General features: G+C 39.2%; 1 protein-coding gene across 1 annotated transcript; it reads right to left on the minus strand.

Moving 5' to 3' along the window:
* Positions 1 to 554: 554 nt before the first annotated feature.
* LOC132560108 (zinc finger MYND domain-containing protein 19-like) lies at positions 555 to 26,518 on the minus strand. Its single transcript, XM_060224753.1, has 7 exons — positions 26,406 to 26,518; positions 17,437 to 17,496; positions 9,476 to 9,582; positions 7,292 to 7,496; positions 6,924 to 6,981; positions 5,969 to 6,068; positions 555 to 4,830 (listed from the first exon to the last, which is right to left on the minus strand). Exons 1-7 carry the CDS (start codon positions 26,454 to 26,456, stop codon positions 4,728 to 4,730), a joined length of 684 nt encoding a protein of 227 aa, XP_060080736.1. The 5' UTR covers positions 26,457 to 26,518; the 3' UTR covers positions 555 to 4,727.

Below are 26,518 nucleotides of genomic sequence, written 5' to 3' on the forward strand. Positions count from 1 at the left end.
TCTTAGGTACCCTCCAATGACCAGTGTAATTGACATGTCCACACTACTGGTCTGAGGTACCCTCCAGTGACCAGGGTAATTGACATGTCCACACTACAGGTCTGAGGTACCGTTCAGTGACCAGGGTAACTGACATGTCCACACTACTGGTCTGAGGTACCCTCCAGTGACCAGGGTAATTGACATGTCCACACTACAGGTCTGAGGTACCGTTCAGTGACCAGGGTAACTGACATGTCCACACTACTGGTCTGAGGTACCCTCCAGTGACCAGGGTAACTGAAATGTCCACACTACAGGTCTGAGGTACCCTCCAGTGACCAGGGTAACTGACATGTCCACACTTAAGGTCTGAGGTACCGTTCAGTGACCAGGGTAACTGACATGTCCACACTACTTGTCTGAAGTACCGCTCAGTGACCAGGGTAACCAACATGTCCACACTAAAGGTCTCAGGTACCGTGCAGTGACAGGGGTAACTTACATGTCCATGCTACTGCTCTGAGGTACCCTCCAGTGACCAGGGTAACTGACATGTCCACACTACAACAGATGAAATATGGAATGTTACTCTAAAAATCATATTAAAACACACAATTATATTGCACTGTTAATTGTTAAAATGTAAATCACAAATATCTATTAATGGCACACATCTATCTAGAAGTCATGACTGAAATCAGTTTGCGTAGTGTTACTGGCAATATTTGGCAGTGAATTATCAGGTTAAGATGGAGAGTAGATCAGTTTATCTTTTATATAACGGAATCCATTTCATCAAATTGTCAACAAGGCTACATCACTAAAGTTTAAATACCATATTCAATTTTTTACTTATTGAAACAGTTTTTTAATAATAGGAAATCTTTTATTTTTTCCAACAAGTGTCAATTGTAAAACCACAATATACGTTCACGTTTGATAGAACTTTACCTTAACTGAAGCCTCATGTAAACACATAAAATCTGATATCTTTCTACAACTAGTCAACAAAAAAAAGGGTAACACTCACCAAAACCATACCTTGCAGTTAACTCAACAAAAATGTCTTTCATGATTAATATGCAAGTTGGAAATGGGATACTCTGCTAAAAGAACACAATGATCACACTTTGATTAAATAAATTAATTATGATTAATTGCACACACATGTGCAGTTTGTATCATTCAGTCCCAGGATAGATATGCCAAAACATCTTATACTTTTAAAGCATGCTGCACAATTTCTATAGTCTAAATCCAGTTTCGAAAGTATGAGAAATAATCCTGGATCCTAATGATAGGACTGGACATACTAATCCTGGATCCTAATGATAGGACTGGACATACAAGTAGTGACTTAGATATACAAGGTCAGTGATTTTAAATATAAGATTACAAATATACAGCAAACGATGAAAATAACACACTATTGTGTTGGAATGCCTCATAATAAAGAAGAAGAATTCTCTCCCTTTCTCAGGAGATGACAAGGACTCACTCTTGGTTATGATCTTAGTAAACAAGGAGTTCTCTCCCCTTTCCATCCATGGAATGGACTACAAGTTATTGAAGGTGTTTCCCCTCACTAACCACGGAATGGCTCTCATTTAACACTGTATATAGGAATGTTCAAACTAAATAAACAACTTTGTTTCTACATGTAAATAGATTAACAAAACTAAAATAATGATGGCATTTGTAGACTGCATTTTGTAGGCGCCATATACAGATGTGTCATCTTCACTGGGTAAAACCCATTAAGTTCAGAACATACTGTGTGTCACATAAAAAACTTAACATTCAACAACACATAAATTTCACATATCTGAATTGAATACATTATCATTTTGTATATTAGATGGATGTTATGTTTCAAATCACACTAATATCTGTGAGTGTGACCATGGAATTACCTATCTAATGTTCTAATGTCACTCTACAGTCAACACTCACCACTCACATATCACTAAATTATTTTATAAATAAACAAATACACATGTATGTGTTAGGACTAGTGTGTACACATCTTGTAAATAATTAAAATACTGAACATACACTAAGTTGGATGGATGCAAGGGAGATAACTAATCCAGGTGTCTGTCAGCAGGATAACTCCACTTTAACTGTTGTAATTGGTATTCTCATAGATACTAAAAAAAAACATACAAAAAAGTGAAAAATATATCTAAGGGCAGATATCATTTTGTTAAAATTTTATGTAACTTTTAATTAACAAAAGGCTTATTACGTCTGCTTATTATTTTGATTAAAATTATGTTAGAAACTGAGTTATCTTGCTGTTAGAACAGATACTGGACTAAATAATAACATAGATATTCAACAATACAAGGTGAGACAATGGATTAACAAAATAATACCTGGAGCTAACGCCAGTATATCACCAGTACATCACATGTTTAACACAACATTACAGATCTCTTGTTGTTTACAAGATGGACACAGTCAGCTTAATCTCTAAACAAAATTCCATGTCACTTGCTCTCCTGACATCTATCTTAACTCTTACCAAATATCTCACTGTCCAACAGATGCTCAATAACTGGGGTCAACTGACCTCAAGCTTGCTCAATGTCTAAGGTCAAATAAACTGACTTCCCAGCTGACTTGCTCAGTGTCTAAGGTCAAATAAACTGACTTCCCAGCTGACTTGCTCAGTGTCTAAGGTCAACTAAACTGACCTCCCAGCTGACTTGCTCAGTGTCTGAGGTCAAATAAACTGACCTCCCAGCTGACTTGCTCAGTGTCTGAGGTAAACTAAATTGACCTGTCAGCTGACTCATAAATTATCAGAACTGTGGCTAGAGGAATTGGGCATGAAACATTTACACTGCTTTCTCACTTAAATAACCAACCACACTATCTCATCATGTTACACAAAGCTACATTGTGTATGCGAACTATTCATGTAATGTATACTAAACACCGACAAGGAAAAGTATATATTTACACCACATACAATGTATATTTATGAATGTCCTAGTAATCTGTAGTGTCAGTCCTACAGGTGGATTTCTATGTTACATTATCAGACACTACTATCAAATCAACACTGCCAGATAATATGTCAGTATCATAAAGTCTACATTTACATTAGCCAAAAAATGATCATCTGTAGGTCACTATCCTTACTGACCTCTGTCAGTGATACATCTGTCCTTACTGACCTCTGTCAGTGATACATCTGTCCTTACTGACAGAGGTCAGTGATACATCTGTCCTTACTGACAGAGGTCAGTAATACATCTGTCGTTACTGACAGAGGTCAGTGATACATCTGTCCTTACTGACCTCTGTCAGTGATACATCTGCCCTTACTGACAGAGAGGTCAGTGATACATCTATCCTTACTGACCTCTGTCAGTGATACATCTGTCCTTACTGACCTCTGTCAGTGATACATCTGTCCTTACTGACAGAGGTCAGTGATACATCTGTCCTTACTGACAGAGGTCAGTAATACATCTGTCGTTACTGACAGAGGTCAGTGATACATCTGTCCTTACTGACCTCTGTCAGTGATACATCTGCCCTTACTGACAGAGAGGTCAGTGATACATCTATCCTTACTGACCTCTGTCAGTGATACATCTGTCCTTACTGACAGAGAGGTCAGTGATACATCTGTCCTTACTGACAGAGGTCAGTGATACATCTGTCCTTACTGACAGAGGTCAGTGATACATCTGTCCTTACTGACAGAGGTCAGTGATACATCTGTCCTTACTGACCTCTGTCAGTGATACATCTGTCCTTACTGACAGAGGTCAGCAATACATCTGTCCTTACTGACAGAGAGGTCAGTGATACATCTGTCCTTACTGACAGAGGTCATTGATACATCTGTCCTTACTGACAGAGGTCAGTGATACATCTGTCCTTACTGACAGAGGTCAGTAATACATCTGTCGTTACTGACAGAGGTCAGTGATAGATCTGTCCTTACTGACCTCTGTCAGTGATACATCTGCCCTTACTGACAGAGAGGTCAGTGATACATCTATCCTTACTGACCTCTGTCAGTGATACATCTGTCCTTACTGACAGAGAGGTCAGTGATACATCTGTCCTTACTGACAGAGGTCAGTGATACATCTGTCCTTACTGACCTCTGTCAGTGATACATCAGTCCTTACTGACCTCTGTCAGTGATACATCTGTCCTTACTGACCTCTGTCAGTGATACATCTGTCCTTACTGACAGAGGTCAGCAATACATCTGTCCTTACTGACAGAGAGGTCAGTGATACATCTGTCCTTACTGACAGAGGTCATTGATACATCTGTCCTTACTGACAGAGGTCAGTGATACATCTGTCTGACAGAGGTCAGTGATACATCTGTCCTTACTGACAGAGAGGTCAGTGATACATCTGTCCTTACTGACAGAGGTCAGTGATACATCAGTTCTAACTGACAGAGGTCAATGATACATCTGTCCTTACTAACCTCTGTCAGTGATACATCTGTCCTTACCGACCTCTGTCAGTGATACATCTGTCCTTACTGACAGAGGTCAGCAATACATCTGTCCTTACTGACAGAGGTCAGCAATACATATGTCCTTACTGACAGAGGCATTCTGCATATTGATGAGATCCTGGATAAGTCTACATAGCCTTACAGAAGTCTTTATGTGTTAACCTTAGTCTATTATTCATTTTTGTACATACATCATGCCCCTTTCCTCATTCATACAACTAAACTGACAAGAGAATCTGTGACCTTTATCTATCTGGAGGTCGTTCACACTGTGATGGTCGTAACCGTTCACGACAGAACCTTTTATGGGTTGGCCAGTCCTTTTGCTGGCAATAGATTCCACAGTACCTATATAAACAGAAATACAAACTTTATTTTCTAAAGTCTCTTAAATGATAACACATATAACATTATTATCATTATTATTACATTCTTAACGGCAACACATAAAAGGTCATTAGGACCATCATACAGTAAAACACAGCGATCCAAAAGGAAATAACATTAACAAACCAAAAGGTAAAAGACAAATGTTTAAAATATTAAATGGGTATCTTAACACAAAAGACTAAAATGGTACTTCATAGTCTATTATATAGACCGACATCTTTCAGGTAAATGTAGAATAAAGCCTCACACATATGTACTGTTTGTACTCCTGACCCAACACATATAGCCTCACACATATGTACTGTTTGTACTCCTGACCTAACACATATAGCCTCACACACATGTACTGTTTGTACTCCTGACCGAACACATCAAGCCTCACACAGATGTACTGTTTGTACTCCTGACCTAACACATATAGCCTCACACATATGTACTGTTTGTACTCCTGACCTAACACATCAAGCATCACACATATGTACTGTTTGAACTCCTGACCTAACACATATAGCCTCACACATATGTACTGTTTGTACTCCTGACCTAACACATATAGTCTCACACATATGTACTCATTGTAGTCCTGACCTAACACATATAGCCTCACACATATGTACTGTTTGTAGTCCTGACCTAACACATCAAGCCTCACACATATGTACTGTTTGTACTCCTGACCTAACACATATAGCCTCACACATATGTACTGTTTGAACTCCTGACCTAACACATATAGCCTCACATGTATTGTTTGTACTCCTGACCTAACACATATAGCCTCACACATATGTACTAACTGTACTTCTGACCTAACACATATAGCCTCACACATATGTACTGATTGTAGTCCTGACCTAACACATCAAGCCTCACACATATGTACTGTTTGTACTCCTGACCTAACACATCAAGTCTCACACATATGTACTGTTTGTACTCCTGACCTAACACATCAAGCCTCACACATATGTACTGAATGTAGTCCTGACCTAACACATATAGCCTCACACATATGTACTGTTTGTACTCCTGACCTAACACATATAGCCTCACACATATGTACCGATTGTAGTCCTGACCTAACACATATACACACCTGACCTCTTGGCACCGTCCACAGATGCTGAACTCACGAATCTGTTTCTCCATATTAGTACATGGAGGATAGTGGCACTCATAATACATGGAGTTTTCATCTGAAAAAAAAATACACAAAACTCAGTGATCTATTGTAGTCAGAGCATCAATTGTAAAATATGACAGTAGAGCAAACAATTTAAGACTGACACCAGAATATTGTGATATATTGTAGACATAAGTGTTATTGTTATATTTTTATGACCAAACTTCTACTCTCTACCTTTTAATTTGTACTCAGTAACACTGGTCTGATGCATTGAATTCATCATTTTTATAAGCTTATCAAATCATGTGAAACTCCTAAAGTTTTGTCACTGAGTCTATAGCAATTAAACAATAAATGTCCATCCAGCTGATCATATGACTGAATCGTTTCAGATCCATTGTCAAATATCTTGTGACTGTTGCGTAAAATGTCAAATGAGGAAAATGTTTAAATGAAGGGGTTTTAATCTGTCCTCGACTCTCTTTATGTGCCCATGACCTCCTCTTTGTTTTTGTCCTAACCTCCCTTGTGTAGTCCTACATAATTTATTTGATCTTGATGTGAATCTGACCTTCTCTAAGTAACTATGACCTTCTTTATGTGACCTGACCTGTTCATGTGACACTGACCTACTTTCTGTTACTGACATTCTCTAAGTAACTATGACCTTCTTTATGTGACCTGACCTGTTCATGTGACCTGACCTGTTCATGTGACACATACCTACTTTCTGTGACTGACCTTCTCTAAGTAACTATGACCTTCTTTATGTGACCTGACCTGTTCATGTGACACTGACCTACTTTCTGTGACTGACATTCTCTAAGTAACTATGACCTTCTATATGTGACCTGACCTGTTCATGTGACACTGACCTACTTTCTGTAACTCTGGCCTACTTTATGTGACTGTATAGCATACATACCCTCACTAACACTGTCACCATTGCTGTTGTAAACTTTGTGGTAGAATGGTTCTGCTGGCTGAAATAAGAATATCAGATCAGAAACCTGGTGACAATATTCTGATCTCTCTCAATATGAATTCCAGTAAAACACATTTTACTCTATCATATATTTCATTATATATATTTTCATTATCACTTTACTGTACTTTGTTAAAACTCACACACTAAGCACACTCGGTTACAGACTCCGATAAACAGAGTTGATACTCGCTCATTCAGGCTTAATCAGTTGATATTCACAGACTTGGTACATCCGGGTGACTACTTTGATAATCACACATTCATGTGAATATTCACACAATAAGGCATTCTTGAATGATACTCACACATTCCAGGGGTTCCTCCTGAAGCTGCTGCACTGCAAGCCAGTATAGACTCTGTTCTCTATTTGACTTTGTTGATGGTTGCTCTTCAAAATATGGTGTACTATTTTCTGGTACTAGGGCCAAATTCTCCATTCTATTGTCTACAGTAACACCATTTTTATGTAGGACCTTCCATCCTGGAGCAATTCCTCCACAATGTCTTTCCCTGTAAACAGTACCATACACTAGGAAAAAAATAGCAAAACAGATAAATAATTACCAGATATCTTAGACAGACATCTATAGTTGTGGAATCATCTAGCTTGTTGTATAATTATATCATATAACATGAGAAGTTGTGAGAGGACAATTGCTTCTGAAAATTGTATGAGACACTTACCACAGGAGTTGTGAAACACTTACCACAGGAGTTGTGTGGAACACTTACCACAGGAGTTGTGTGAGACACTAACCCCAAGAGTTGTAGATGTGTGGGACACTTACCATAGGAGTTGTGTGAAACACTTACCACAGGAGTTGTAGTTGAGTGGGACACTTACCACAAGAGTTGTGCGAAACACTTACCACAGGAGTTGTGTGGGACACTTACCACAGGAGTTGTGTGAAACACTTACCACAGGAGTTGTAGTTGTGTGGGACACAAAAATGTGAAGTTGTGTGAGACACTTACCACAGTAGTGTGAGACACTTACCACAGGAGTAGTGTGAGACACTTACCACAGAAGTTGTGTGAAACACTTACCACAGGAGTTGTGTGAAACACTTACCACAGGTGTTGTGTGGGACACTTACCACAAAAGTTGTGTGAAACACTTACCACAGAAGTTGTGTGGGACACAAAAATGTGAAGTTGTGTGAGACACTTACCACAGGCGTTGTGTGGGACAATAACCACAGGAGTTGTGTGAGACACTTACCACAGAAGTTGTGGGGGACACAAAAATGTGGAGTTGTGTGAGACACTTACCACAGGAGTTGTGTGAAACACTTACCACAGGAGTTGTGTGGGACACTTACCACAGGAGTTGTGTGGGACACTTACCACAGGAGTTGTGTGAAACACTTACCACAGGAGTTGTAGTTGTGTGGGACACAAAAATGTGAAGATGTGTGAGACACTTACCACAGTAGTGTGAGACACTTACCACAGAAGTTGTGTGGGACACTTACCACAGGAGTTGTGTGGGACACAAAAATGTGAAGTTGTGTGAGACACTTACCACAGGAGTAGTGTGAGACACTTACCACAGAAGTAGTGTGAGACACTTACCACAGAAGTTGTGTGGGACACAAAAATGTGAAGTGGTGTGGGACACTTACCACAGGAGTTGTGTGAAACACTTACCACAGGAGTAATGTGAGACACTTACCACAGAAGTTGTGTGGGACACAAAAATGTGAAGTTGTGTGAGACACTTACCACAGGAGTTGTGTGGGACACTTACATAAGGAGTTGTGTGGGACACTTACCACAGAAGTTGTGTAAGAAACTAACCTCAGGAGTTGTAGTTGTGTGGGACACTTACCATAGGAGTAGTGTGAGACACTAACCTCAGGAGTTGTAATTGTGTGGGACACTTACCATAGGAGTTGTGTGAAACACTTACCACAAGAGTTGTAGTTGAGTGGGACACTTACCACAGGAGTTGTAGTTGTGTGGGACACTTAACTAAGGAGTTGTGTGAAACACTTACCACAGGAGTTGTAGTTGAGTTGGACACTTACCACAGGAGTTGTGTGGGACACTTACCACAGGAGTTGTGTGAAACACTTACCACAGGAGTTGTAGTTGTGTGGGACACAAAAATGTGAAGATGTGTGAGACACTTACCACAGGAGTAGTGTGAGACACTTACCACAGAAGTTGTGTGAAATACTTACCACAGGAGTTGTGTGGGACACTTACCACAGAAGTTGTGTTAGACACTTACCACAGGAGTTGTGTGGGACACAAAAATGTGAAGTTGTGTGAGACACTTACCACAGGAGTTGTGCGAGACACTTTCCACAGAAGTTGTGCGAGACATTTATCACAGTAGTGTGGGACACTTACCTATGGAGTTGTAGTTGTGTGGGACACTTACCATAGGAGTAGTGTGAGACACTTACCACAGAAGTTGTGTGGGACACTTACCACAGGAGTTGTGTGGGACACTTACCACAGGAGTTGTGTGAAACACTTACCACAGGAAATTGTGTAGAGGTTGGGCTGTACATTTACTTCGATGGATGTTATGCGTGTAGGCATATATCATCGCTCCATTGCCATCAGGATCTACCTCCATGCGCGCCTAAACATAAAGTTTTCAACATAACAACACTAGACAAAATAATTAATGTACAATTTTCTTACAAATTGTCTCATATACAATAACTTTGTTTTATATTGTTTAACATCCCATCAACATCGTGGTTTTACATTGTTTAACATACTATCAACATCGTGGTTTTACATTGTTGAACATCCCATCAACATCGTGGTTTTATATTGTTTAACATCCCATCAACATCGTGGTTTTATATTGTTTAACATGCTATCAACATTGTTGTTTTATATTGTTTAACATGCTATCAACATCGTGGTTTTACATTGTTTAACAACATCGTGGTTTCATATTGTTTCACATCCTATCAACATCGTGGTTTTACATTGTTTAACAACATCGTTGTTTTATATTGTTTAACATGCTATCAACATCGTGGTTTTACATTGTTTAAGATGCTATCAACATCGTGGGTTTATACTGTTTAACATCCCATCAACATCATGGGTTTATATTGTTTAACACGCTATCAACATCGTGGTTTTATATTGTTTAACATCCCATCAACATCGTGGTTTTACATTGTTTAACATGCTATCAACATCATGGTTTTTTATTGTTTAACATCCTATCAACATTGTGGTTTTATATTGTTTAACATCCCATCAACATCGTGGTTTTATATTGTCTAACATGCTATCAACATTGCTGTTTTATATTGTTTAACATGCTATCAACATTGTTGTTTTATATTGTTTAACAACATCGTGGTTTTACATTGTTTAACACCATCGTGGTTTTATATTGTTTAACATCCCATCAACATCGTGGTTTTATATTGTTTAACATCCCATCAAAATCGTGGTTTTATATTGTTTAACATCCCATCAACATCGTGGTTTTACATTGTTTAACATGCTATCAACATCATGGTTTTATATTGTTTAACATCCCATCAACATCGTGGTTTTATATTGTTTAACATCCCATCAACATCGTGGTTTTATATTGTTTAACATCCCATCAAAATCGTGGTTTTATATTGTTTAACATCCCATCAACATCGTGGTTTTACATTGTTTAACATGCTATCAACATCATGGTTTTATATTGTTTAACATCCCATCAACATCGTGGTTTTATATTGTTTAACATCCCATCAAAATCGTGGTTTTATATTGTTTAACATCCCATCAACATCGTGGTTTTATATTGTTTAACATGCTATCAACATCATGGTTTTATATTGTTTAACATCCCATCAACATCGTGGGTTTATATTGTTTCACATCCTATCAACATCATGGTTTTATACTGTTTAACATCCCATCAATATCGTGGTTTTATATTGTTTATTGTTATACTGTCAGACCGAACGCGTCTTGGTACAATGAACAACTTCGTGATGCAAAACAATTGTGGAGGAAGGCGGAGAAACGTTGGCGAAAGACTAAACTAACCATCCATCGCCAGATATACAGAGAACATTGTCGGGCAGTCAGTTCACTACTCATTCAACGCAAGAAGGATTATTATTCAGGAAAAATCACAGAATGTGGATCGGATACAAGACAGCTTTTTAGACTCACCAGAAACCTTATGGGACATACTGGTGAAATCGCCCTACCAAGCTGTTCTTCTGAAAAATCTTGTCCAACAAGTTCAGTGATTTTTTCCAGGATAAAATCAATACAATCAGGCAAAAGATTGATGTTGTGAACTCAACTTCCGACACTGGCATCTCTGCCATGGATGCCGATATCAAATTCTCTGGTGAACCTTTGACGCAGTTCACTCCAACAACTGAAGAAGAATTGCGCAAGATCATTACAAACTCTCAATCGAAATCCTGTGAGCTGGACCCGCTTCCCACAGTTTTACTGAAGCAATGTCTTGGTGCACTGCTCCCCTTGATCACCTTAATCATGAATAAATCATTAGCAGAGTCTAGGGTTCCATCATGTTTCAAGAAGGCTAATGTAAGACCACTGCTGAAGAAGCCTGGACTGAACAAAGAAGAATTAAAGAACTACCGTCCGCTGTCAAATCTTCCTTTCTTATCTAAGATCTTGGAGAAGATTGTGTCCCAGCGACTTGAGGCTCATCTCAATGCTAACAGTCTTCATGACAACTTGCAATCAGCCAGTCGCACAGGACATTCCACTGAGACGGCCCTACTCCGTGTCTACAGTGATATTGCTGCCGCTCTGGATAACAAGTGTAGAGCGGTTCTTATCATGCTTGATCTGTCTGCTGCATTTGATGTCATTGACCATGGCACACTGTTCAAGCGTCTGGAGTACTCTTATGGGGTGACTGGTGATGCATTACGCTGGACCCAGTCTTACTTGAATGAACGACGACAGTGAGTTGCCATTGGATCAACTGTTTCAGACAGCAAAACCTTAGACTTCGGAGTTCCTCAGGGGTTCGTTCTGGGACCTATTGTCTTTATTCGAAACCAATCGGGGAGATTTGTCGTCGTCATAACCTTCAGTACCATTGTTATGCCGACGACACACAAATCTACATGGTTATCAGACCTGAAGACAACTGGGACATAATAGTAGCAAGTCTTGAAGCCTGTCTAAATGACATCAGTGCTTGGATGAACTCAAATATGCTCAAGCTCAATCAGGAAAAGACAGAACTGATCGTCTTTTCCCACAAGTGTCAACACACTAAAGGTCTCCACTTAAAGGTCGGTGCCCAAACTATTGAGGCCGTCCAAGCTGTGAGAAACCTTGGTGTACACTTTGATAGCTCTCTGAACATGGAGAAACAGATAAACTCAATTGCCAGTTCCTGTTATCACCAAATCAGAAACATTGGGGGTATCCGTCAGTTCATCACCACAGATGCATGCAAGACATTGGTACATTCTCTTGTTACTTCTAGGTTAGACTATGGTAACGCGTTACTCGTTGGTGTATTTGATACACTAATGAGCCGCCTGCAGAGGGTACAGAACACTGCAGCACGCCTAGTTACCCGTACTCGAAAGAGGGACCACATTACACCAGTCCTTTACTTATTGCATTGGCTGCCCGTGCGATTCTGGTCACAGTACAAGATTTTGATGTATACATACAAGAGGCCCATGGGCCTTAACGGTCATCTGACAAAAAGCAAGCCAAACCTAGAAAGTGGGTTGAGGTCATTCATTTGAACAAACTTGGTAGCCTCTCCTCCAAGCATCTTACAGGCCCAATATCAGCACTCATGGACTTTTGCTTGTTGAGAAAAAGTCGTTTGTATATTTTAACATATTTGACCCCTGTGACCTTGAAAGTGGGTTGAGGTCATTCATTTGAATAAACTTGGTAGCCTTTCCTCCCAGCATGCTACAGACCCAATATCGGTTGAAAGTTGTTCAAGGTCATTCATTTAAACAAACTTGATAGCCCTTCATCCCAGCATGCCACAGGCACAATATCAGCAATCTGAGCCTTTTGGTTATTGAGAAGAAGTTGTTTAAAGATTTTAACATATTTGACCCCTGTGACCTTTAAAGTGGGTCAAGGTCATTCATTTGAACAAACTTGGTAGTCCTTCATTCCAGCATGTCACAGGCCCAATATCTACACTCTGAGCCTTTTGGTTAATGAGAAGAAGTTGTTTAAAGATTTTAACATATTTGACCCCTGTGACCTTGAATGTGGGTTGAGGTTATTCATTTGAATAAACTTGGTAGCCTTTCCTCCCAGCATGCTACAGACCCAATATCGGCACTCATAGACTTTTGCTTATTGAGATGAAGTCCTTTGTATATTTTAACATATTTGACCCTTGTGACCTTGAAAGTGGGCCAAGGTCATTCATTTGAACAAACTTTGTAGGGCTCCATGCCAGCATGCTATGGGCCAAGTATTAGCCCCCTAGGCCTTCTAGTATTTGAGAAGAAGTTATTTAAAGATTTTGACATATTTGACCCCTGTGACCTTGAAAGTTGTTCAAGGTCATTCATTTAAACAAACTTGATAGCCCTTTATCCCAGCATGCCACAGGCACAATATCAGCAATCTGAGCCTTTTGGTTATTGAGAAGAAGTTGTTTAAAGATTTTAACATTGAACAAACTTTAGTCCTTCACCCCTGTGACCTTTAAAGTGGTTCAAGGTCATTCATTTGAACAAACTTGGTAGTCCTTCATCCCAGCATGCTACAGACCCAATATCGGCACTCATAGACTTTTGCTTATTGAGATGAAGTCCTTTGTATATTTTAACATATTTGACCCCTGTGACCTTGAAAGTGGGCCAAGGTCATTCATTTGAACAAACTTTGTAGGGCTCCATGCCAGCATGCTATGGGCCAAGTATTAGCCCCCTAGGCCTTCTAGTATTTGAGAAGAAGTTATTTAAAGATTTTGACATATTTGACCCCTGCGACCTTGAAAGTTGTTCAAGTTCATTCATTTAAATAAACTTGGTAGCCTTTCCTCCCAGCATGCTACAGACCCAATATCGGCACTCATAGACTTTTGCTTATTGAGATGAAGTCCTTTGTATATTTTAACATATTTGACCCCTGTGACCTTGAAAGTGGGCCAAGGTCATTCATTTGAACAAACTTTGTAGGGCTCCATGCCAGCATGCTATGGGCCAAGTATTAGCCCCCTAGGCCTTCTAGTATTTGAGAAGAAGTTATTTAAAGATTTTGACATATTTGACCCCTGTGACCTTGAAAGTTGTTCAAGGTCATTCATTTAAACAAACTTGATAGCCCTTCATCCCAGCATGCCACAGGCACAATATCAGCAATCTGAGCCTTTTGGTTATTGAGAAGAAGTTGTTTAAAGATTTTAACATATTTGACCCCTGTGACCTTTAAAGTGGTTCAAGGTCATTCATTTGAACAAACTTGGTAGTCCTTCATCCCAGCATGTCACAGGCCCAATATCTACACTCTGAGCCTTTTGGTTAATGAGAAGAAGCTGTTTAAAGATTTTAACATATTTGACCCCTGTGACCTTTAAAGTGGGTCAAGGTCATTCATTTGAACAAACTTGGTAGAGCTCCATGCCAGTATCCTCTGTGCCAAGTATTAGCCCCCTAGACCTTCTAGTATTTGAGAAGAAGTCGTTTGAATGAAAAGTTTACGGACGGCGCACGGCGGACGACGACGGACGAAGCATGATGACTATAGGTCATCGGACCCTTCGGGTCCAGATGACCTAACAAGGCAATAAATGGAACAGCTCCTGAATACTTGCAGGAACTTGTCACCATTTATCAGCCGTCACGATCACTACGATCGGAGACAGAATCCTTGTTGTGCGTTCCGAACTCTCGGACTGTGACTTATGGTAACTGGTGCTTTGGAAAGGTAGCGGCCACTTTGTGGAACAGCTTACCATCTGCTACTAGAAAGTCAAAATCCCTGGCCAAATTCAAGAGGGATATTAAAACCCACCAGTTTACGTCTGCATTTTAGACTCTCACGCAGACGTCCTGTATATACATACTTTCACCACTACTTACTTGATTTGGTTACTGTGTTACATATGTTGATTACTGTGTTATACATGTTCTGTAAATTTTGTAGTAAGATTGTTATGTAATTGTGAAGCGCATTAGAGTATTTTGTCAAAATAGATAGTGCGCTATATAAATGTTGTATATTTTTATTATTATTATTATTTAACATTCCATTAACATCGTGGTTTTATTTTGTTTAACATCCCATTAACATCGTGGTTTTATATTGTTTAACATGCTATCAACATCATGGTTTTATATTGTTTAACATCCTATCAACATCATGGTTTTTTATTATTTAAAGTGTACCCTGAGTGTAGTTTATATTTAGATATAATGTTAAGAATGCCGTAAAAACAATAATGAAAACCCCGTCAAAATCTGTCACCCCAATGTCGAGTTATTAACGCTCAAAGTTGTCGATTTTCACCTGTCTGCTCAGACCTAATCAGCATAATCGTCATTTCCGCGGAATCGAGGCGCTTCTACTCGTGATGTCATAAGTTCAACAGAAATGGCAGCCAACATGACGGACAGTGACAACAACATCGCACCTGATAGCGATTTGAACATGAGCTTTGAGGAGTCTGATTATGGTGTGGATGATATTTCTGAAGACGGAATCCAGCCCTACCTATTTGAACTTTTAGTCAAACTCTTTTCGGCAGAGTCCGATCCATTGATTTCATTACACTATACCGAATTGGAAATGAATTTCTGTCAAAGTGTTTTGAACATAAATATGAATATTTCATTTTACCTTTCCACATGTCTGTCTTCTTCCTGACAAACTGAATCCATTGTTTGCATAAATCTGGCCTATTTAATGGGAAGGCATGCATCGACACCCCATCCGTGTTAGTGTTAGGACGGTGTCGGGAATTTTCGTACCAAAGATTTTTTGTCCAAGGGGAATTTTCGTAGCACTATGGATATATATAGATAGGGTGTCAACAACCAATTATAACACCCTCCTCCGCTGTGTTGATAATAAAAATTTGATGTTTTAGAAGTTTATAAAATGATTTGACTGGTTATTTACCCAAGTACTGGTATGCGTCTGTTGTTAGCCGACAGGCGTGTCGTCTCATCATTGTTTTTTCAAGCCACAGAGACGCTAATTACCTAGCCTGGCACAAGTGTGATTATGAGTTTAGATGACATCTCTACACATAACCTATTCTATAGTACTACTATAAAATAGTAGTACGAAAATTCTCATGACGAAAATACACGAAACGGATTTTCTTCGGTACAAAAATTCTTGGGACCGTTAGGACAACCGTACACTGCACACTGCTTCCCTCTTCGATAGGAAGCCATTTTAGCGGATTTAAGCGCTAATTCACCCACCCCTCCTTCACTACCTTAAATATTGTGAAGATGTGAAGTGCTTTCACGTAAATAAACAAAGAAATTACCCCGGAAAATCCCTAAAATAGATCACAATCACAGGTAGCACAGTAATGCTGCATCAGCAAAAGCGATGAACTTATGACGTCACAGGTTTGGATGCTTGAAAACGAGGTCAACGCAACTCAGCCAAAGGTGTGTTTTTCAGAAAAGTCGCAATTTCTCAGTAACGGAACATTCCACATTCCATTTTATCTTTATCTCTTTAGAGATGTTGATTCTGAAGAACCACAGGCCAATTTGTTAGTATTGTTGATAGGAACTAAGAGGTACTTATCATGATCAATCACTTTATATTGTTTAATATTCTACCAACAGCTATAGCATGCAAGTCCCGAGTCTTGTACTCATAGAATTTTCTTGGGACTCCAAATTTCTGGAAATTATACTACAATTTTACATTGTTGAACCCATTCTTTTCAGCAATTAAATTGAATTGGACTAAAAAATACTGTAGATTTATCGATGTTATGGTGAATGTGTAAGTGAAGTAATTATAATGTTATGTTGGAAGCTGTATGTCCATGTAAGCTCCTTGCGACAGAGCAGAACTGAAGCCGATCATATATCAGAATATCCTATTAATAAATCATCTTGATTTTGACAGGTAAATCAAGAAAATACTACGATTAACCTACATTTACATATCCAAACTTAAGTCATCCTTATCACAATTCAGTTAATAAGCCAGGTAATTTTGGGGGTATATTTTCACTCATTTGTGAGACATATACCTGAACAAAATGTTTTTAGAAACAAGTAAGGACTGAGAATTCCTAAAAGAGGATGATTTTTTCAATAATGATTGCCTTCTGAAAAGGACAAAGAAAACCTTAACAGAATGACTTGCGGGTGAACTGAAACACTATAATCAGGTCTCCAGTAAATATGTATATGTTAAACACACGGTTCAATAGTGTTATGTTGTGATAAACAATATTGTACTACACAATAATGACTGTAGGTTTTCATCAAAACAACATTCTTACCTCAAATGCATGGTTTTCGACCAGGGAAATGTCTCGCTCATCTAACAAAGCATATTTTACCTGGAAATATAGAATAATTTTTAACTTAATTGAATCTAACAAAGCATATTTTACTAAAATACAGATACAGAAGATAAATATTCAATAGATATTTAAAATAACAGAAGGTGTCAATGCAGAATAATATCAAACTTTATATTCATTGAACCTAAAAAAGCATAACCAGTATCACTGATTCCTTACAAAAATAATTCCAATGATTAATTTTTAATTTCCAAATGAACATAACATCTACAATAGAAACATGAACTGAGATAATGAACATCCACTGTTCCAAATAACAGTGGGGAGTGAACATTACACGTCTATACAGGTTTGTAATTCAGTCACCTTCACTGTTTACTTTCTCCTCACAATAAATGTGTTTACATGTTCACTGCTCCATGACCAAGGAGGCAGGCATTGTGTACAATAGAAAACTTGATGGTCCAATCAGCCTGACCATAACTCAGAATGAAACTGGTATACCAGTCGAAAGCATAACCCACAGCAAGGCTGGATATACTATTATCAAAACCGAAATCAATAGAGAATTCATTCATTCCTTTTGTATAATAAAAAAACACCAATGAATGCCACAAAGTTAGCATTGTGTTGTTCTTTAAAATTTAAAACCAGTCACAACCTGCCTTTTCAAAATGTGAACATTATTTGAATTTTCATCTGACCAATTATATGATATTTTGGTATGTTCACTCATCTAGTCATATCAACAATTATATGTAGGGTCAGTTGATGGTTACAGAAGAGAAAACTTCACATGATTTTACTACAGACAGAAAAAGTAAACAAACAAAAAATTGAGTATGGCCATAGGCTGGGGATATCTGAACCATGAGATTTTAGAGCCGATATTATTTTTAGCTCTGATATCTGAACCATGAGATTTTAGAGCCGATATTTTTTTTAGTTCCGATATCTGAACCATGAGACTTTAGAGCTGATATTATTTTTAACCCTGATATCTGAACCATGAGACTTTAGAGCCGATATTATTTTTAGTTCTGATATCTGAAGCATGAGACTTTAGAGTCGATATTATTTTTAGTTCTGATATCTGAAGCATGAGACTTTAGAGTCGATATTATTTTTAGCTCTGATATCTGAAGCATGAGACTTTAGAGGCGATATTATTTTTAGTTCTGTGTAATACATTCATTCCTGAAGATACTAAATTTTACGACAGAAATAATCTGTAATTTTACATTTTAAAACATGAAACATCAACACTGCTACATGAATAATGTATATGTAATAAGGAATCTTCTCATATGTCTTCATTAACATGCTGCTGCTGCTGAGACTAAACCATGAAAATAGGCTGTTGTCCCTTCCAGTATTGTAAGCTTACAGGTGTAATCTGTCAACCCAGTTCCCTGTCCTACAGTCAAGCCAAACAAGTTCCCTGTCCTAAAGTCAAGCCAAACAAATTCCCTGTCCTATACAGTCAAGCCAAACAAGTTCCCTGTCCTAGAGTCAAGCCAAACAAGTTCCCTGTCCTACAGTCAAGCCAACCAAGTTCCCTGTCCTACAGTCAAGCCTACCAAGTTCCCTGTCCTACAGTCAAGCCAAACAAGTTCCCTGTCCTACAGTCAAGCCAACCAAGTTCTCTGTCCCACAGTCAAGCCAACCAAGTTCCCTGTCCCACAGTCAAGCCAAACAAAATCTCTGTCCTAAAGTCAAGTCAAACAAGTTCCCTGTCCTAAAGTCAAGCCAACCCAGTTTCCTGTCCTAGAGTCAAGCCAACCAAGTTCCCTGTCCTACAGTCAAGCCAACCAAGTTCCCTGTCCTACAGTCAAGCCAAACAAGTTCCCTGTCCTAGAATCAAGCCAACCAAGTTCTCTGTCCTACAGTCAAGCCAACCAAATTCCCTGTCCTCAAGTCAAGCCAAACAAGTTAACTGTCCTAGAATCAAGCCAACCAAGTTCTCTGTCCCACAGTCAAGCCAACCAAATTCCCTGTCCTCAAGTCAAGCCAAACAAGTTATCTGTCCTAAAGTCAAGCCAAACAAGTTATCTGTCCTAAAGTCAAGCCAAACAAATTCCCTGTTGTCCCTTCCAGTATTGTAAGCTTACAGGTGTAACCTGTCCACCCAGTTCCCTTTCCTATACAGTCAAGCCAAACAAATTCCCTGTCCTACAGTCAAGCCAAACAAGTTCCCTATCCTGACAGAAGTCAAGCCAAACAAATTCCCTGTCCTATACAGTCAAGCCAAACAAATTCCCAGTCCTACAGTCAAGCCAACCAAGTTCCCTGTCCTACAGTCAAGCCAACCAAGTTATCTGTCCCACAGTCAAGCCAAACAAGTTCCCTGTCCTAGAATCAAGCCAACCAAGTTCTCTGTCCTACAGTCAAGCCAACCAAATTCCCTGTCCTAGAGTCAAGCCAAACAAGTTATCTGTCCTACAGTCAAGCCAAACAAGTTCCCTGTCCTACAGTCAAGTTCCCTGTCCTACAGTCAAGCCAACCAAGTTCCCTGTCCTACAGTCAAGCCAAACAAGTTCCCTGTCCTAAAGTCAAGCCAAACAAATTTCCTGTTGTCCCTTCCAGTATTGTAAGCTTACAGGTGTAATCTGTCAACCCATGTTCCTGTCCTATACAGTAAAGCCAAAAAAATTCCCTGTCCTACAGTCAAGCCAAACAAGTTCCCTGTCCTGACAGAAGTCAAGCCAAACAAAATTCCCTGTCCTATACAGTCACGCCAAACAAATTCCCAGTCCTACAGTCAAGTCAAACAAGTTCCCTGTCCTAGTCAAGCCAACCCAGTTCCCTGTCCTACAGTCAAGCCAACCTGGTACCCTGTCCTCAAGTCAAGCCAACCAAGTTCCCTGTCCTAAAGTCAAGCCAAACAAGTTCCCTGTCCTACAGTCAAGCCAACCAAGTTCCCTGTCCTACAGTCAAGCCAACCAAGTTCCTGTCCTACAGTCAAGCCAAACAAGTTCCCTGTCCTACAGTCAAGCCAATCAAGTTCCCTGTCCCACAGTCAAGCCAAACAAGTTCCCTGTCCTAGAATCAAGCCAACCAGGTTCTCTGTCCTACAGTCAAGCCAACCAAATTCCCTGTCCTAGAGTCAAGCCAAACAAGTTATCTGTCCTACAGTCAAGCCAAACAAGTTCCCTGTCCTACAGTCAAGCCAACCAAGTTCCCTGTCCTACAGTCAAGCCAAACAAGTTCCCTGTCCTAAAGTCAAGCCAAACAAATTCCCTGTTGTCCCTTCCAGTATTGTAAGCTTACAGGTGTAATCTGTCAACCCAGTTCCCTGTCCTATACAGTAAAGCCAAAAAATTTCCCTGTCCTACAGTCAAGCCAAACAAGTTCCCTGTCCTGACAGAAGTCAAGCCAAACAAAATTCCCTGTCCTATACAGTCACGCCAAACAAATTCCCAGTCCTACAGTCAAGTCAAACAAGTTCCCTGTCCTAGTCAAGCCAACCCAGTTCCCTGTCCTACAGTCAAGCCAACCTGGTACCCTGTCCTCAAGTCAAGCCAACCAAGTTCCCTGTCCTAAAGTCAAGCCAAACAAGTTCCCTGTCCTACAGTCAAGCCAACCAAGTTCCCTGTCCTACAGTCAAGCCAACCAAGTTCCCTGTCCTACAGTCAAGCCAAACAAGTTCCCTGTCCTACAGTCAAGCCAAACAAGTTCCCTGTCCTACAGTCAAGCCAACCAAGTTCCCTGTCCTACAGTCAAGCCAACCAAGTTCCCTGTCCCACAGTCAAGCCAAACAAGTTCCCTGTCCTAGAATCAAGCCAACCAAGTTCTCTGTCCTACAGTCAAGCCAACCAAATTCTCTGTCCTAGAGTCAAGCCAAACAAGTTATCTGTCCTACAGTCAAGCCAAACAAGTTCCCTGTCGTACAGTCAAGCCAACCTGGTTCCCTGTCCTCAAGTCAAGCCAAACAAGTTATCTGTCCTAAAGTCAAGCCAAACAAGTTATCTGTCCTAAAGTCAAGCCAAACAAATTCCCTGTTGTCCCTTCCAGTATTGTAAGCTTACAGGTGTAATCTGTCAACCCAGTTCCCTGTCCTATACAGTCAAGCCAAACAAATTCCCTGTCCTACAGTCAAGCCAAACAAGTTCCCTGTCCTGACAGAAGTCAAGTTTCCAGTTTCCTAGTGTGGTTCCTAGTTTCCTAGTGTGGTTCCCAGTTTTCTAGTTTTGTAATCAGTATCCTAGTGTGGTTCTCAGTTTCCTAGTGTGGTTCTCAGTTTCCTAGTGTGGTTCCTAGTTTTCTAGTGTGGTTCCCAGTTTTTTTAGTTTTGTACCCAGTTTCCTAGTGTGGTTCCCAGTTTCCTAGTGTGGTTTCCAGTTTCCTAGTGGGGTTCTCAGTTTCCTAGTTTGGTTCTCAGTTTCCTAGTGTGGTTCTCAGTTTCCTAGTGTGGTTCTCACTTTCCTAGTGTGGTTTCCAGTTTCCTAGTGTGGTTCCCAGTTTTTTAGTTTTGTACCCAGTTTCCTAGTGCGGTTTACAGTTTCCTAGTGTGGTTCCCAGTTTCCTAGTGCGGTTTACAGTTTCCTAGTGTGGTTTCCAGTTTCCTAGTGCGGTTCCAAGCTTCCTAGTGTGGTTCCCAGTTTCCTAGTGTGGTTCCCAGTTCCCAGTTTCCTAGTGTGGTTCCTAGTTTCCTAGTGTGGTTTCCAGTTTCCTAGTGCGGTTCCCAGTTTCCTAGTGTGGTTCCCAGTTTTCTAGTGTGGTTCTCAGTTTCCTAGTGTGGTTTTCAGTTTCCTAGTGTGGTTCCCAGTTTCCAAGGGTGGTTCCTAGTTTCCTAGTGTGGTTTCCAGTTTCCTAGTGTGGTTCCCAGTTCCCTAGTGTGGTTCCCAGTTTCCTAGTGTGGTTTCCAGTATCCTAGAGTGGTTTCCAGTTTTCGAGTGTGATTTCCAGTATCCTAGTGTGATTTCCAGTTTCCTAATGTGGTTCCAAGTTTCCTAGTGTGGTTTCCAGTTTCCTAGTGTTGTTCCCAGTTTCCTAGTGTGGTTCCCAGTTTTCTAGTTTTGTACCCAGTTTCCTAGTGTGGTTCCCAGTTTCCTAGTGTGGTTCCTAGTTTCCTAGTGTGGTTTTTAGCTTCCTAGTGTGGTTTCCAGTTTCTAGTGTGGTTCCCAGTTTCCTAGTGTGGTTCCTAGTTTCCTAGTGTGATTTCCAGTTTCCTAGTGAGGTTTCCAGTATCCTAGTGTGGTTCCCAGTTTTCTAGTTTTGTACCCAGTTTCCTAGTGTGGTTCCCAGTTTCCTAGTGAGGTTTCCGGTATCCTAGTGTGGTTCCCAGTTTTCTAGTGTGATTTCCAGTTTCTTAGTGTGGTTCCTAGTTTCCTAGTGTGGTTCCCAGATTTCTAGTTTTGTACCCAGTTTCCTAGTGTGGTTCCCAGTTTCCTAGTGTGGTTTCCAGTTTCCTAGTGTGGTTTCCAGTTTTCTAGTTCTGTACCCAGTTTCCTAGTTTTGTACCTAGTTTTCTAGTCTGGTACGGAACCTAGTTGTCTTGCCTGGTACCAAGTTTTCTGATCTTCAATACTGACAATGATATAAATTCCATTACCTACCTCAGTTACCTAATTTTGTACCCTAGTTTTGAAACAACTTAAGTCTGAGATGATATCAGAGTATGCATCACTTCATGACATTGCACCATTCTGTGTCATATCAGAACAGCATAGATTTGCCCAGGTTTCCTTCCTCTTTATAACTGAGCTGATAAATCATTATTGTTCCATTAATGGAACCAGAACCACACAAAGGCTGTCAGTATTGATCAACTGTAGTTGAAGCAGTGCAATTTCATTATCATCAGTATAAGAAATTTAAGTTACAAATAAATCTTCAAATTTCACAATATAAAATATTTCCTAAAATTTAACCTTATGTCTCTTTCTTAGTAGGAAATAGTGGTGATACTACACGTATCTACCAAAAAGTAAATAAATGGATGTCATGATTGGTCAAACCTCAACTTTTTCTTTGTTGATGTGGCCATACTGATACAGCTAATCTGTTACATACTCTAGCAGTCCTGGACTTTACAAACTATTAAGCCAGCTTAACTTTATCTAAGCTGTATATGAAGCCCTTTAGGCAAGCTCAAATACTGAATGGTAATGTCTGAAAGCTGAATTATGATATCTTGACTTGTGGTACCGAAAGCCACACTACAGTGATAGTATTGTCACCAGCAGGCCATGCACTCTGGTTGTGTCAACACTGATTAAAACACAGATTAGTAGTAGTATATTATATCACCTTGTGTAAACATATGGTGATCATCCCAATTGTTTATAATAGTGTGTCAACCCACACTGTACAAAAATTCTATATTAAATAATTAACATTGCCTAGTGTATAGCCCTGTCTACTATCTTGTGTAATTTGCTATCTTAATTTGGAATCATTATCTGCTTGCTCCACGTATATCTTTACCATAAAGTTAATAGAACAATGAAGGAGAGAACTTTGTTTCCTATAAAGTAAAAATTACCTCCACTGATCAACAACTTTCATTGTTATTTGATTACAATATACAATATCTCTGACACTGGGTTGGGACCAAACACACTTAGCGATTACATAGCATTAAAACTATTATCATCACATATACTAGTAAAAAATTCATGATATTACAATAGAGAGACGGTCTATAGGACATGCACTCCTCATTTCATTCTTGATTTCACCTGAATTTTACAACAGACACCTGTTCCTGCACAAATTGGAAAAGATATTTCTTAAAAGTTGGAAAAATCCAGGGCTCTCGATCTGCCAGATTTGGGGCCGAATACCCAATGCAAAATAGTATCATTTTTTCCCAATTTAGATCCCAAGTTTTCCCCAATTCTAAGGAAAACATCATTATTTTTCCCAATTCAAAGGGCCCCGGGCCCCAGGTCCAGAATAGGATGTGAGAGCCCTGAAATCATTCATGATTTTTTGGAAATCTTGAAAACCAAACCAGAATTTTTCTGGTGGAATTTTTTCTGATAACATCCGAGTACCATTTAAAAATTTTGATGAGTCTAGTGGCAAAGATATATAGAGGGTTTACAATAATTGTGCGAGTCCCACAGGAAAAGTATGAATGCTAAGTCTGACATAATTGATTCCACAAAATCACTGCTTACACACTTTTTAGTTATCATAGTAAATGGAACAGATTGTTTCAGATGGAAAAATAGAGCACTAATTGTAACAGCTTCTATAAGAAACCCTTCAAAAAACAAATGGTATAAACTCACTATTTTACCTAAGCTGCCTCTACATAGCTAAGTTGGATACCATAAACTTGCACTATATTAACGTAACACATTCCCGATGGTTGTTTTTCTAAAACCACAGCTGAGTGAGACAACTATCATTGTATCAGTAATTCACAGTTTGTGGACAATCACTCTAGCCATGACAAATCGTTATAATGTTTTGACACAGCCATTAACAATGTGAAATAAAAAATAATGACTATTCCCTCACCACGAAACAACTTGTTTAAGTGTTTATAATTTGTACAACAGCTTAACATTAATCATTTCAATATTTCTGAATGATTACATAATTTTATAGTAGTAAACAGGCTATTTCTGTAGCTAAGAAATGTTTGATTTTCCAAGATTAAAGTAAATCAGGAATATTTGTTGAAATTTTAAGAAAAATATGTATCATTTTTACTATTTCTCCAATTCATACCAACACAAGCTGCTGTAAAACCAATGTAGAAAAAAAACATTCCATCTAAAATGAATACCAAGAAATATATGTTGTAAATACAACTATTTAAACCAATTAAAAAATGATTTATGTTTCTATAATATAAACTGAAGAGTGGTTTAAAAATTTGATTCATTGTTTTATTTTGCAGCCAATAAAAACGATAATCAGTAACAATAACAATACTAGTAATATGACTTTATCTACATTGGCCAGTCAGACTACCAAATATAGATATCTATACAACATGACCTGTGATATCTATTGTCAATAAAATATGTAGGTTTTGTTTTAATGATAATCATATTGTCAGGTATACATCAGGGTATCTATTGTCATTATAGAACATTTTGTTTAAAAGTAAAACCTGCAGTTTTAATATTACTATATACAGATATATAGTACATATGTATATGTATATATTCACACATTGCAGTTCACAACTTTACAGCTATACTGAGGGACTGGACTCCACATGGTGTCCCAGTATATACACCACCTATAACAATGGGAACAAAGGCAACCCTACCTAGCTACCAGCTGTTTCAGTAACGACATCTTTCATTGTTATCATTAATGATAGTACATGTACCCTAAATAATTTGACGGTGGAATGTCCAACCTATTGCAGTTATATATACCAATATTACTTTTCCACACCCCTAAAGAAATTAAATTCTCTCAAATATACGACATACATCAAAATGTTATTTGAATGTGGACGACGAGTATCAACATCTATGATGTAATTTGATGTTGACCGTCTGCGAGACCCTTAGAACAAATACGGTACTATCGATCTACAAACCTACGATTGGACTTTTTCAATAATCCCTCCGTCTGCTGCATGAACAATGAAATCTCTGAAAAGTAACATAGTTAGAAAACTCGCACGTGTATAATAACCATATACCACGACAGTGCCCGGGGGTGGGGGAGGTTTCATCAAGCTTTGACAGCCAGTCATACATAAACACGGCGGTTTTGACAGCTTTCCTAACGGTACTTTAGACACCGCTACATTTGACGATAAATAGACGGATTTAGGTCCATTTAAACACAGCAAAAACACATCACACATCTCCAACAACAGAATATACATATATACAAGCAGAAGTTGGAGCAACATATCAGGACTTTCAAATAAGGAATTATTGACCGAAAAAATGGCATGGCGGTCGGCTTGCCCGGTTCGCCATGTTGCTGTGGACGATGAGGCAAGTGCCTGCTTTACTCACTTTCCCTGCTGTTCTGCCAAGGCGGACGATCCCGAGCTTGAAGCCCGCCATGGTTAGGCACAGTTTATTGCCTCCCGCAAGGTTATCGAGGTATCCACTTGTCCCGGTAAGGG

Source organism: Ylistrum balloti, unplaced genomic scaffold (assembly GCF_031769215.1).
Source record: "Ylistrum balloti isolate Yb309-2 unplaced genomic scaffold, AGI_CSIRO_Ybal_v1 Utg371014, whole genome shotgun sequence".
NCBI lineage: Eukaryota > Metazoa > Mollusca > Bivalvia > Pectinida > Pectinidae > Ylistrum > Ylistrum balloti.

Excerpts from the sequence above, each read along its gene's own strand:
- LOC132560108 (XM_060224753.1), bottom strand. The coding sequence starts at position 26,456 with ATGGCGGGCTTCAAGCTCGGGATCGTCCGCCTTGGCAGAACAGCAGGG. Across the intron at positions 17,497-26,405 it reads TTGGCAGAACAGCAGGGAAA|GTAAAATATGCTTTGTTAGA; the intron begins GTGAGTAAAGCA and ends CTATATTTCCAG. Across the intron at positions 6,982-7,291 it reads AGGAGGAACCCCTGGAATGT|CCAGCAGAACCATTCTACCA; the intron begins GTGAGTATCATT and ends TTCTTATTTCAG.